Source organism: Anopheles funestus, chromosome 3RL (assembly GCF_943734845.2).
Source record: "Anopheles funestus chromosome 3RL, idAnoFuneDA-416_04, whole genome shotgun sequence".
Classification (NCBI taxonomy): Eukaryota; Metazoa; Arthropoda; class Insecta; order Diptera; family Culicidae; genus Anopheles; species Anopheles funestus.
The window spans coordinates 42,962,920-42,977,841 of record NC_064599.1 but is presented as its reverse complement, the minus strand read 5'-3'; the positions used below and the strand labels follow the sequence as shown (position 1 = coordinate 42,977,841).

General features: G+C 41.9%; 1 protein-coding gene across 17 annotated transcripts in view; it reads right to left on the bottom strand.

Annotated features, from left to right (window-relative positions):
* The window catches only part of LOC125769179 (uncharacterized), a 35,678-nt gene that overhangs the window by 8,181 nt on the left and 12,575 nt on the right, over window positions 1–14,922 (bottom strand). For 8 of the 17 annotated variants that reach the window (XR_007419020.1, XR_007419027.1, XR_007419025.1 and 5 more), the window contains exons 3-7: window positions 14,029–14,052; window positions 12,322–12,789; window positions 9,767–9,781; window positions 3,465–5,235; window positions 3,047–3,397 (exon numbers count right to left, since the gene is read on the bottom strand). Coding sequence is in view for 2 of the 17 variants with exons in the window: in XM_049437731.1 (XP_049293688.1) it covers window positions 9,767–9,781; window positions 12,322–13,195 (889 nt within the window). In the remaining 15 variants the exon portion in view is untranslated. Of the gene's footprint in view, window positions 1–3,046; window positions 3,398–3,464; window positions 5,236–9,766; window positions 9,782–12,321; window positions 13,835–14,028; window positions 14,053–14,922 lie in introns of those variants that run through there. The other 9 variants (XR_007419028.1, XR_007419029.1, XR_007419018.1 and 6 more) reach the window with 9 other exon arrangements.

Here is a 14,922-nt window from a genome sequence, read left to right as displayed (position 1 = left end):
GGTGGAATGTACACCCGATTTTTTTGCCTGCCTTCAGTGAGCGTCTTACATGAGAGCACCTCGGATCACCCCAGTCACATGGAACCGGACGACAATCTTTACATCATCCCCCCGTCTGGATGATGATGATGATGGCTGAAGAGGTGAGAAAAAGAGATAGTTTACCTTTCGTCGCAACTGTGGAGGAGATGGGAATTGAACTACCGCACGAGATGTAAAGATGTGTTTGTTGTTTTGGTTTTCTTTTTGTCTTGATCAAACATCTCAACGATGCACAAGTACGTAAAAAATGGAACATACCTAACAGCAGCTTCAGTTGAAATTGAAATCCGTCAATTTGCGTAGCATCGGATCGCAACCGGTGTAAACAAAATGATTACACAAGCAATAGTGTGGCTTTTCGTGCTCTCCTTTTATAGGATGTGGGGCCATTTTTTACATGCCAAGGAAATTTGGACATATCAGGTGGGAGCAGGTTTTTTTTTTATTTTGGTAGTAGCAATAACTCAGCTAAGTACCGTTACGTTAATTTCAAGCAGCGTTTTGGAATGAAGTATTCAACAACAAATGGTAAAATAATATGCAATACTTTACCGTGCAGTGAAATACGTAATGTCAGCTAACTTTGCTTCAGCTTTCAGCTCTATTTATGTGTTTTTTTTCTTAGGTATTGATTCATTTCAAAGCTTTTAGTCGAAGTCGAATAGCTTTGACAATATAAAGGTCACACGATTTCGCCTTGCCCTCTAGCGACACGAACCATACATCCCTCACTGTGGTCAATATTTACCGACAGCCATTTTTTGTAGCCCCGTAGTCAAACAGAAAATCACCTGAAAAATGGTTCCGATAACGAAAGATCGCGCCATAGCCGATAGTGAAAGTAATGTCATGTGGGATGGAAAGGTATCCTGTCTGTGGTGTTGCATGTCCACCTGATCTGATCAGACGGCCATCATCCTTGAGCTGAGCTTTTGAGCTTGATCTCGGGTCAGTGTGAGCAGTTCACGTATATACGCGTCCTGATTGCTGATGGTTCCAAATGCCGTAGAGCACCGTTCGGGTATCACCAATAACCTTGAACAATGGTCCAAGTGAATGGGGAATACTCTCTTTGTTTTTTTTTTAAAGACAATTTCAACCATACTGCGCAAAAGACTAAACTCAAGGATTATTACACTTTCTACCGAGTACCGCTACCGGTGAATGTTTTCGTACTGAAACTTCAGGTCAGGGAAACCACATTCTTAACACGTCCCAATGGGAGCATTGCTACTTCGCTTTGCTGTTGAATTGAGAAGAGAATGGAGAATTGTTGTGCTAATTGCTCGACCAGCTAGTGGTATTACACTGTACCTGATCGTTCGTTTGTTGCAATAAAGCAAATTCAATATTATGCGAATGGTGAACATTTTCCCAAAAAATAAATAAAAACAATTAGGTCAATTTGTTTTCCATTACCGATTGCTTGATTTTGATTAACAAGCCATTGAAATGGCACTGTTTAAAAGTCAGTGTTGTTGTGGAGCAACAACAAAAGAATTAAGTACTACCAACAATCATAGCATAGTGGAGCTTGTGGTGGTTATTGTTGATGTAAACAAACATTTCCAAGAATGCTGATTGGTAATAAATTCCAATTAAATTGGCCTGTTCGCTGTAAATTACATAAGCTACCGTTCTGTAAGGTGCGTTCTAGTTTATAGTGAATTAGAATAATCTGCATATCGCGGTATGCGGTTCACTGCAGCCGAGTGTTAAGTAATAACAATAACAATTAGCAAACATTGATTATTTATGAAGCCATCATATGGTAGCTGATACCGTTTTTTCCTCCTCTCCAGTCACGACATGAATGTTTTGTGCCGCCAACGAAATAGCTTGATTGTTCTACGCTAATTTGAACCGTGCGTACGCCGTTTGGAAGATCGGTGATTGGGTTGCATTCAGTGGTTACTTGTTTGGCATCCATTTCAAGCACCACTGGAATCACCACTTATTCGTTCAATAGATTCGTCAGGCCTGCGAAAACAGGGGGATCGGTTTCGATGGATGTTTAAAAATAGTGCCTTTAACCTTCACAGGTCGTAACTGTGCCAGAACTCGTTCTGATTCTTGGTAATTCTAGATCACTGCTTGGTTCCGCCTTCGAGTGATTTTAGCACAAGCGCTCCGGTGGATGAGGTCATTGTCTTTTGGTGACATTTAAAATCTTCACTGTAGGATTCATGTTTCCGGCTCGACATATATTAGCATATTAGGCTGATTGTGTCGTAGAGGGTCTATAAGAAAATAAACTATAGACAGCTTTGAATGACTTAGCGGATCCTTTGCAAACATAAAAGTTCAATCGGATTTGTTTTTTAGTTTTTAGAAAGCGTAGAATTTGTGGAGCAACACTACAGAACAAACCTCCTAATGTCAAAGGTATTGAGAGATAGATTGACCGATCTTTTAAGCAGCACACTTTGGGGAAGCTAATGTAGCATAAAGAATGCAATACATATTAAAATGTCTGTTAATTAGCATTTGACATTTGTGTAAATGGTTTTCATGCAGACGAAGACGTATTTGATAAATAAAACCCCAAAAAGGTGGAAAATCAATAAAAGCAAACTTTATGTTCTAGAAGGATTTAAATGATGCAGTAAGAAGTGTTAATTAAGGACAAATAACAATAACATTAATCGGTATTGGTGGTGTGAGAATCTGTTAAATACCATCTCTAAATGCGAAATTAAATCGACCGGAGGGATCAACGAGATTAGTGAAGCAATGTGTTAGCACAAGAAAATATCTTAACTATCAAAGCATCAACCTTAGTTCATTGTAGTAAGAATGTTATATCAATAAAAGCTTAAGTAACCTTCTTTAGCCCATTCATAGATAAGCTTACGATAGGGATGAGAATGACAGATTACTTACCAACAATTGGAACCTTCTTACCTTGGCCATACCGTCCACTGCGAGCGAAAAAGTTCACCTAACGAGGTACAAATCCTTTCTAAACATGGGTACTACGAAACAAACATAAAACAGTCCAACGTTCCGTTTCTATCTTCACAGCTTTAGTACGATTTATTCATGATGAAAACATTTCAATCAACGAAAGATGTAGCCCATGCGCTAAATCTCTGACATGGTTTGGTCTTTATACGCGGAATGTATTTGTCTTCTGGTAAGCCCCTCGGTTGGGCTCACACTTCCATCATAGTCTCTCCGTTCGTGTAGAGATTGTATTAAAAAACTACTGTAAGGTCCCGTCGATTCTATCGGGTCGAATTATGGGGTGCTGTTTGATGCTTCTCCGACGTTGTTTGCCGTCTTGTTTGAGGTGAGCGAACAACAAAAAAAAACGCATTCGGGATCGGGTGACTCAACGCTAGCCTAATTTAATCTGAAAAAACAATAGTCAACCAACAAGCTTTCCATAAAGTTCATCCTGTGGTACAATGTATAGTTACCCTAAAATCAAGTTGAGTATTGCAATATCTAGTAGCTTTCATCAGGATGACCTACTAGAAACAGGACCTCTGGCAGAGAGTGCTCCTCGACGAGAGGTCAAATTGTGCAAGTTTTACGTATTAAAGATGGTGGTGAAGGACACGCTAAACTCGCCAGGATGCTGTCCGGACACGTACACCTTCGACACGGCACTAGTGGCTGTCGGTGAGGGCGCAATCGTTGGTGGCGCTGATGAGACGATCGGCAGCGTTGGTTCAATGGCAGACAGTAGGCGATTTTGTCGCTCCCGCTCTTCAAGCAGCGGCAATAGAAGACTCAACTTGTTTGACAAATCGTCCGCCGGATTCGTTGTCGGTTGAATGCGAATAGTGGAAGTCGTCGGGATGGTAAGTGTTTCGGTAATGAAGGATGTTATGACGGTGCTGGTAACGTCACTCTCATACACGGTGGTAAGGATCTCGCGTCCCTGGAATGTTACCGGCAGTACGATCGATTTCGTCTGGGTGACCGTCTCCACAATTTCCTTCACATGCGTCTTGTAGTCGGTGGCCGTTGTCACCACCACTTGGTAGCGGTTCGGATCCGGCAAGAACTCGGTCGGGCGCGGGATAAAGTTTGGCTCGGGAGCTACACCCAGATTGCCGAGAAGCAGCTGAGAAAGCAAAATATTTGCCAACGGAGCGTTCGACAGTACCGAGTTGGGATCGGCAGGTTTGCCCTTGGTTTGAACGAAAGGCGTCGCTTCGTAGATTGTGGTCGATATGGTCGCCGAATACGCGGTCGAACGACCACGGAAGGTGTTCTGGGACACCGAGATCGTAGTGGTGGGCGTGGAGCTGAGAATGAACTTGGTGATCTCGAACAGACCGTCATTGTTGAAGGACGTTATCTCCTTGTTGAGCACGTGCACGGGCAGTCCGTTGGGGCCTTGGGTCAACGAGAAGCAGGACGTACATATTTCCTCAATGCTGGTAGTGGTGGTCTTGATCAAACTAATCTCCGTCTTGGAGTTTGCCACCACCGATACGGTTGTGTCCGTCGGAAGGAAGAACGTCACCGTCAGTGCGGCGGTACTCGGTTGGATGTTGGAACTGCCGAGACTAACCGTCTTCCGGCGCCAATCCTGCGTTGATGGTGCTGACTGTCCAAAACGATTCCAGTTTCGGCCTTGCTCTTCTTCCTTGTAAGTGCCTCGGGAATTTCCTGTACGACGTGAATTGCTGGGCCGTGTAGGAACCTTATTGTACGCCGACAGCGTAAAGGTGGGTCGGCGACTGTTGGCATTGTAAACATTTGGTTTGTATGCCAACGATTTTAACGTATTACGATTGCGCGATCGTGCAGCATTTCGAGCAAGTGTCGTTTGTGTTGTAGTCGCACGTGGTCGACTCGGTTTGACCGGTTCGTTAGCGGCAATGCGACTCTTGGACAGTAGCCTATATTCGGAATAGTTGTCGCGAAGATTCTTGTTCGTTCGGGGTGTTGTCGGATAGTCGACATAATCGTCCGCCGTGTAGTATCGTGCATCAACACGATTTGTAATCGTTGGTGTATCACGATACGTCACTCGTCCGCGCCGTGACGTTCGGCTATTGATCGCTTGTCGCTTCACGCGGCCAGTGCGATCTCCGGAATCTTCTGGAGATCCTTTTGCCGCTTCCTGCCGCAAACGTATTTCGTTCGTAATCTCACTCAGCACGCTCACCTCAGGATCATCTTCGAAATCTTCATCCAGAGCATTCAAATCAAGCAATTCGCCAGAATCGCGTGCTACACAACGACGCATGTGAGATGAAGATAACAGGAAGTAGTAGTGTGGTGCGCATAAATGAGTTTCCGCACCCGCGCAATTGCGTTCAAGTTGGCCCCATTTTTTAAAGTTTGCAGTAAAAACGGTAGCACGGAAGAAAAAGAGAAGAAAAGAAAGAAAAAAACACATAATTAGGCTAGAGATGACCACCGGCAGGCTAGTGTGCTACGGTTTGCAGGTTGTGTATGTGTAGGGGCGTTGGCGTTTTGCGGTCAAGTCCGTGTGGTGCGGCACGTGCTCTGTGGTGATGCAGATAGATGCAGTCAGTGTTACAGGGTCAGTAAGATTCGGTCAATACACCTTACGGACAAACAGTTGAACCGTCTCCCTCCGGTCGTACAGAAAGGTAACATTTAAAAATACTATTATTAATAACAAAATCCCCAACAAAGATGAACCCCACGTCCATGACTGTACAGATAAGTTGGTTAATTCCGTTGTACGTACAGAGAGTAAGAGGATATATGGTGGTGGAGGATTGGAGGTGTGAAGTAGTGTGTTAAAATTGTGTAATATTACATACAGCTAAAGGATGCAAAGGACAATAATAAAAAAGGATTTTTATTCACATGGGCACATAACTTTAATTGTACAGTCGTACACTATAATATGAGACTATAAACTATAAGCTATGAGACATAAAACATAAGGAAATTATTTAACATCTACATACTTCGAATAATGGTTGCTACATTTGCAAAATTATAAAGTCGCTGCGAACTTTTTCGCTTTGGATAATATAAATTGTTGGAAATTGTTTTCGGTTTTTCCAAATATGATTTTTTTACACACATAATTATCTTTTTATTTCGATTGCACCTTTATATAACATTAACTTTCTCACTTTCTTAAAAGTTTAGATTAATTTTCGTATATTGTTCGTTTTCATGAAACGTTTACGCATGCTCCCATGTTTGATACCCATTAGATGGAAACAGACAACAGTGGGCTGGCGCTGTATGTGATGAACAGCACCAGTTCCACAGGACCGGGTATCAAATCCCATCCGGACAGTCTCCCCATATCAAAGACTGTCTACCTAGCTACGTTTTTAAAAATATGTTTAGTAAGCCAGGAATGGCCGGAGTGACCATAGAGGTCGTTAAGTCAAGAAAAAGCTGTAAACAGCCCCGCTCTGTATTGTATAATTGTATTATCCACATTTTTAATGTTCTTCAACATCATTCATTCATAAGTGCGTATCATTCACTAATCAATGGCACACATTATCACGATGAGGTTGATATCTGAAAAAGGTATACGTGTTTTCCCACTTTTTTGTATTCGCTTCTCATTGAAAACTGGCACAAGTTATCAGACACGATTAAGTACTGTCCGGCCAGGCTAGTTCCGTCCTTGAACTTGATGGCTTACCAGCTTCCTTCCTGATAGCACAGCCATTTATACAAGACGCAGAGACGGAAGAGGAAACCCTGGCTTAAATGGGCCTGAGAAAAACTGGTACCAGTTGCCGTAAGGGCTTGTGCGATAAACGAGTCAAACGAATGGTCAGATAATACCCTTTGGTTTACACACGTCCAAACCATCTCATCCCCATCGTTCGGTGGCATAAAATGAAGTAAACTGAGCTTCGGTCCGGTTCACCGGTTCCAGTCCGGACGACCTTTACGTACGCGTAGCGCGTCAGATTCCAAACATCCCACGGTGGACCCACCGCGGACTACACCTCGGTGCCCCGAGGCTAATTGGCGCGGAATGATAATTGTGCTCTTTTATCGCTTCTCTTGCCCAGTGCTCTCTTGCAAAGTTGATCTTGCGCAGCACCAGGAGGCGTTGACGACGGGCTGCAGATGTCTACCATCATCATCATGTCCATTCCAACCGGATCCAACACTAGGAAAGCGTTCCCATCTCGTCGCGTTCCCTTTCCTCCAGCCGACTAATTTGACACAAATGTCAAGGACGACTTTTCTGTTTGATTTACTACGCTACGGTGAGATGCGCGGAAGATGGTTTGTCTTTAGAATCGAATTAGATTGTCGTTTTTATTTCACGCATCACAACAATTCATGGTAGCCCTCACCTTCAGTGGAAGCTTTCAAGCAGCCCTATTTATGACATTGGACATTGCTTATGGAGTACTGATTTCAAGAAGGTTAATTTTTGAATGGGATATTTCCGTTTAATATGGTTCAAACAATTATATAAATGCCCATAATGAAGTCATCCTTGTGTCAATAACTTTGATTTTGAGCTTCATGGGAAACATAGCTGTTTGGTATTGTAGGGGATGAATGTGAATTTAGTTGAATGTCCGGTAACAAAAGAAAACGATCATCGTAAACAATTATTCAAATAGAAAGGTTTGACTAGAAGATAACAAAAGTAATAGGTTTATTTAAAACGAACTTTGAAAAAGTTGAAAATCAACATTCTTCAACCTATTGCTCAAAAATGAATTTCTTTGCTAGAGCAAGAACTAATGAAAATTATAGATTTATGGTTTTACTTAGCAAGGTGCTTGGTTTGAAACACTTTAAGCCATATCTTGTTAATGGCTATAAGGTACGATAGCTCCCTATTATCATAACCATTCAACCAGCTGAATGTAAAATCCTAACCATCTGATTATCTAAATTGATAGTTGAGATAAGTCTGTTACAAAATTTATACCTCCAGTTTGGAAATGTGCCATTAAATTAAAGTTTTAAAGATTAAGTGCGAAAGTACTAAAGCAATTTTTCTTCTGGAAGAATTGCGAAAATAGCAGCTTTTATAAGCGGTATAGTCTAATCATGGCATTGTGTTTTAGTTTTGTTGCTGCTTTTGATGGTTGATCATTCACAGTGATCAGTTCTTTTCCCATAATCTTACTGTTCAATCCATTCACTTGTGCCAACGAACAGTTAGATAGATGCCCAATAACAATAAACAAGAACTGCGCCATTATCAGGGTTTAGTGCAATGTGCAGGAAGCTGCACAGTAGATCAATGCCCAATTACCTTGGGCATGAAGACGATTGCAGCCTCAGCCTTGGCTTCGTTTCTTTGCGTGATTGTACCTTGAGTTTCATGTTTCGTGTGGAATTCCGTCAAACGATGGCCCAACGAACATGGCGGAGCCAAAACGACAGCAACATAGGCTTTTGCAGTACCGTTGTTGTTGAACTGTCGAGATGGCTTTAAAGGTTAATTACCTGTACTGTTGCTGGCAAGCCTGCTGACGTTTCGCACCGTATGCGTGTAGCGTGAGTGGCGATTCCGCCTTGAAAGGAATATTTTCTGGCTATCTTTCCTATTCTGCAGAGCGGTGGTTGCCAATACGGCACATCCACACACTGGCGTGGGTGCGAACAGAAGCGATCTCATAATTTGATGTTGCTCATGCATTGCGCAGCACTCATCGCGATAGCCATTTTCGAAACATGCAGCCCGCTTAGCAGACAAAATACATTACGATGATCACAAGAAAGCGATATGCATAAAAACACTGACAAGTAGATCGCAAGCTGTTAGCTTACTGCTGGTGAGGAAAGAAGCAGAAACAGTAAATTCATGTAAAAATCTTCTCGCGAGAGGTTTCCTAGTAGTTTGATGGCTAGCTGGAAACGGACATAAAGTGAAACGATCCCCTTACAAAAGGTTACATCGATTTGGTCCGCTATTGCTTTCTTCTCCTGTCTCAAGCTCAAGCACAGGCACCTTTTAAAGGTTCGCCTCATGAGGACAAGATTGTGTTATGCAAAACGATACCATCGCCTAATGAAAATAATGAAGGAAAAATCCAAAAATATTACCACATGAAACATGAAAGTAGTAATTTTGATAGTTTTTGACGACAACTACTACAGCGATTGATGCGCCCAAATGATAGGTTACAATGTTGACTCGAGTGGCACTTGATCTTTCGGGAGAATTTGGCTACGCATGAGTGCCAACATTTAAGAAGCTCGAGCCATTACGGCCTGCTTTTTTGTGTGTTGCTGTTGCGTATAAAATGAACCGAACACAACGCGGTAGCAAGCACACTCGAGCGGGTAAGCTGAACTTAATGCAACTCCAGGACATGCTTAACGGAAAAGATCATTATTTTGAGAATCGATGAGGATACTTCAGCATTTCACTTCGAGCAAGTTGTGAATTAAACCCTGCTTTATGGTTTGGATGTTTGTGACAAGCAAAATAGAGACAATGTCAGAAGGTCAGATACTTAAAGGGTGCTTTGAAGAGCATGTTACTACTTGAAAATAATACAGTGAGTGGATGCGTTCGCTTTATCGCCGAAAATTAATTTGCGTTCCTTTTTGTTGTTTTTAAACATTTTTTAACTTATTTTTAAACAAAATATTTCTTTTTGCAATACTTTTGCAATACAATATAGCACTTGGGCTTACAAATAAATTGAATTTATAAATGGAAAGAAGCTGTGAATATAGAAAAAAACATCACTTAATAGGTAGTATACCGAGTTATATTCACTTTGACACAAAATTATCATGTTTGTAACAATTGTTTCATTATGGTACGTACCCGAGAGCTGAGATGCTGTAACGAAAAGAAAAATGTAAAGAACACATTAAGTTTCCAAAACGCAAAGGTAACAATTAGAAAGAGTGCATTGTTTCGGGATAGGATGCATAATTATGATTCTTTAATTATTAGTTTTATGCGTACATTTTGCAATTTCCCACTTGTACTTAATTAAATAATCGCAATTCTCGCTTCTATAAAACACACTGCTCGAACATTCCATTGAAAGTTACAAAGTAACCAAACCACCGATCACAGATTCCGAAATGCATTAGTCCACTTCCCATGAATTGATCAATGCACCACAGTGGTGCACAGTGTCCCAACAAAGTATTGGGAGACACAGTTGCGTAACCGCTCATTAGTCCCTATCAGTCACCACTTATCGACTGTGCAGCGCGGAGTGTTTAGAAAATGTTTCACCAGCCAGGCACATGTTAGCTTTGATTAGTTGTCAAACATTTCATCCATCAAATTATGGTCCACTGATGTATGGAAGCAAAATGGTCTGAAGGTAGCGAACGCACACCGAACACCTTCACAACAGTATGTCCTAAATTGAAAAGAATTTGCCACCCTTCGTACTCCGCTCATCCCATCTGCCCTTGTTGACTATTTTTTCCATAACAGATCATGGCTATCGAATTTGTGGTTTCATTGCTGCTGCAATTGGCTGGCAACCGATAGGGCTACTGTACCGAAGAAACCACAAGTGAAATAGTAGCTACAGTGCAAAAAATACCTATAATTACCTCAACTATCGATCGATCATCCGCCACGGAACGAATGGGTTGAAAGGCGACGATAGCTAAAGAGCATTCAAAGCTTTTCCAACGAATCGATAAATTAAGTCTAATCGAAATGCTTAACGACAGGAGCATTGGGTAATGCTATGGAAAACCAATGTCTCTAGCCTTTCGCTGGAGCCGTGAAATCGTGCTTCTTTACGGAACGTTGCAGGCACATTGGAAGCGGAAGTACGTCCACACTTCCTGATTGTGGTAAAGATAATTTATCTAATGTATGTTACAATTTCATTACTGGCACCATTTCAACCGTCAAACAAGTTATTTCAACTCGGCTTTTGATAACGTGAGGTAATTGACATTTATTTGGAGGTGATTTGTAAATAACACTTACAGTAATAACTGATAAACAAATAACCAGTTCTATAGGTGAAAGGCTTCATAGTAGATAATAAAACGAATAAATAAAAATGAAATGCGGTAAGTAACACCATGCTATGCAAATTCAATAACAAACAGCAAACTTAATATTCATCTACCTCCTGAACCATTGCCCATTTCTTCCGGTTAGATTTGACACATTGCAAATAGTATCGGGGGAAAAGTTCAGTTAAAAAAAAAAAAACCGGGTCTGTTCGGCTTACTGGTGACAGCAGACGTAACTGATCGTTAGACTCGTGTCTCGTTTCCTGTTGATGTTTTAATTCACTGCTCGACATGGACAGTGGCCCCTACGTTGTCCACTATAACGAACGATTCGAGCATTGAACATTGTGAAGACAGTTCCATTCAAATCAACTCTTCTCGCTACCGATCATTTGCGAATCGGATCATTTTTTAAGTGTTGAAGGAGATGAAGGAATGAATATATACAGGTAACTTTCATAAGATACCACCTCCTGGGAGCTGTTGTTATCGGGTGCTCGTTATTCCGGTATGAGATGGAACGAATAACAACCTATACGCTTGATGGTCAATCGTGAAGAGTAGCATTTGCATAACAAGCATTACAATCGATTTGTTTTCTGGGACTTGACACATGCATCTTTGTGGAAACAAATCCATTTTCCTACGAAGATTATCTACGCAGGTATCGCAACTGAGTATAGAGAGGTTGCAATTACCCCTTGCTTATGGATGTCGTTTTGACTAGAATCATGCACCAATCAGATTGCAACCCAACGATCATGATCGTCACGGAACCAGCTGATAGACTTTCATCGCAAGCCTAGACATTGAAGGTCTTTCATAAATAGCTTTTCCCCTTTACAACCGACAAACAAATGCGCACACACACACTCTCTCCGTTCATTTTTCTCGTTCTGTTTAGTCCTAAGTTGCTATAAAATGTCTTTTAGTAGTGTACCAACAACCACCTTGTCACCGTGTCCTTCACAAGGCATGCAGCTGTCACTGTCGCCGCCTACCGATGATATCACGATCGCTCTTGATCGCTCGCCTGCTTCAAAACGGAACCGAACGCCATTGCTCAGCAAATGCTGTTTATGCGTCTAACTCTTTCGATAGCACTAAATTATGGGTCAAGATCGGAGCAAACAGAACAGGTAACATTGCACCGGTAAACACCACCACCAGAACCACCAAACCGCAATACCTCTATTACCTCCCGGACATTCGAGCACCGAGAAGTTGTTAATCGTTTGAATGAGGTTAGGTTAGGACTCGTAGCACGCAATACGAGAGGAGAATGATGGAGGCGACATAAAGGCAAACACTTGAAGGAAAAAGGAAGCGGGATTGAAGGACGCTTGGTAAATATTGATTGGATAGAGTCCGCAGGATAATTACCTCTCTGTTTGCTGTAGTACTTGTCGCGATAGAATGAATCCACATGCTCCGACTCGCCGGACTGGAGTGATTCGATGTCGTAACGATCGTTGTCGAACGATTCGCCCAGATCATCATACTGGTCCAGATCACGCTCCTCCCGATAATCCTCACCCTCCGCCTCTTCGTCGGTGTACTGTTCGTCCGGAATAGTACCGTCTTCCTCGGTTCGGTTGTACTGCCGACCATTCCGACCATTAAACAGATCGTACCGCGAGCCACCATTTTCGCTGGAGGTGGTTTGATTTTGCTGCCGGACGTCCCGGACAGATGCGAGCGGGGAGAAGGGTTTCGGAAGAATTTCTTCCACCGATGGCACACGAATCTGTGGCTTGCGGCCCGGATGTAACCGCCGTTCCAGGTATCGCTGGAGTATCTTCTGCGTTATTAGGTTTTGTCGCTGTATTTCCAGTACTTGTGGATCTATATCTGTTGGACGGATGTTTGTTTGCATATGTGTGGGATTATATGTGTGTGTGGGACGATGTGTATGCAGGCAGGAAATGGGATAGTTGCGTGTCGGGTCCGGTAGTAGATGCATTTTCGGGTCGGGTTTATCGGCCATAAACGGTTGACGTGGAATTTGGTTTGTTTTAATTTCAAGTGGCAAGCAAGTATCGAATGCAGAAGGAAATCGTTGCGATAGTTTTGGAAAAAGAAACAAAAAAAAAGAAACAGAAATAAAGAGAGAGAAAATACGGAAATAGAGGGAGAGAGAGAGTATGTGTGTGCGCGTGAGCTCAGGACCGTTATAGTTGTGTAATGAAGGCACTAGGGAAACAAAACAAACGATCCCAAAGTATCCATCTTCCCCTGGATCGACATCCGAAATCATTCCCCTGCGATGGGGTGTTATTTTTAAAAGGGAGGTTTACCTAACGTATATTGAATGCTTAGGAGTGGCCCTCGATCGAATCGATGCGTTCGCATGGCGGCATTTCCTCTTGAATAGATATTAAGACGACACTAGACGATGGTAACATTAAACCTGAATCTGCGTAACATTGCAAACCGAGGTGGGATGGAACCCTGATTTGGACCCAAATGGAGGGCGATGGTTTCATAAATAAGCGATGAATAAATTGATTATGTTCGATCTGCGTGTGCAAAGCGTCGCACCAGCCGTCGGTCGTTGTTGTGTTTGGGAATTCTGCTTCATGGTAGGATGTGAAGGCGCAACAATGAGGTTAACGTGTGACCATGTGTATATCTAATTTCTGGATGGGTTTTTGGAAACCAAGCCCCAAAATGATGACGAACGATGAATGCAATATGTTATTACACGCGTATTTGCGTCACGTATCGGAACTAGTTAATGGTTTATGAAACACCGTTCGGTTATAAAACAAGCATTATCTCAAGTAAGCTGCTATTTGCCATTTTTTTCTAATATACATACATAAAATTCCTATTGAAAAATATAACCAGTACAAGGATAATGTGAAGAACATCAATATTGTACGTTGACAACATATTCCATGTCAGAATTGGAAGGTATGTTGTTATTTTTCCCCTCATTTTCAATAAGTAACATTTTAACGACAAATATATAAAAAATCTCATGTACGATCCCACAACAAAACCATTGCATAATTACAATAATGATGATATTTCGCACGATTCCGCCCAATGTGATGCACCGCTGGTACACAAACAATTATAACTCACCGTAACTTTGGCTGCTTTTGAAACCTGCAAACAACGAAACAAGACAACGAGATTTTCATTACCATCCAATTCAAATCCGCCATACAGCAAGGGCGCGGCACAGCGTTAAAAGCGACAGGCGGTGGTTAGCAGCAGCGAGGAGGAAAGTGGGAAGGAAGAGGAATGACGAAACGAATTCTTTCGCCAGCAGCATTAATGGTAAAAGCTTACAGTCTCCGTGTTTACTGTCCCCCTGCCCCGGCCCAACACCGTGCGCGATCAGTCGAAGCCGGAGTTTGATTTGCGGGTCAAGTTGCCAATAATTTCACTCCGCAGGTACGGTCCGATGTCGTTTGGTGGATTTGCTTTTTTTTGTTTAGATTTCAATTTTTGTAGGACATGGTCAGGTGGTTGTACCGTTGGAGTATTGAAATTACACACACATTGCGGTACGGTGGAAGCATGTGTTGCGATAATGACAAGAAAATTATTTACTATTTGGCTACCGTTTCGAAGAATGGAGTGGTGAACCGAACCGGGAAGGGGGAAGATGTTTGGCATTGACCTTGGTGTTATGCAATCATACGAGAATGTGTAGCGAGATGAGTGTTGCCGCTGTCGTAATATTTTTACGCACATTATTTGATTGCAAACGTTTCTAAAAAATATTGTTTGTGTATAATGAATATCGACCTGCTGTTTGGCTGTATTATGTAGTCCATCGCAAATAGATAGTGTGTGTTTCTAGTAAACATTAATATTAAATTTCACTCTTATCATACTTTACAAAAACATGAGTTATTCCTATATTCTCATTCGTTGAAACTTCTTTTTTATTTTTTTCCTAAGTAAATGGTGTTTCGTTTAAAATAACTAGCCTGACACAAGTGTCATAACAAATTTTATATTTGGAAT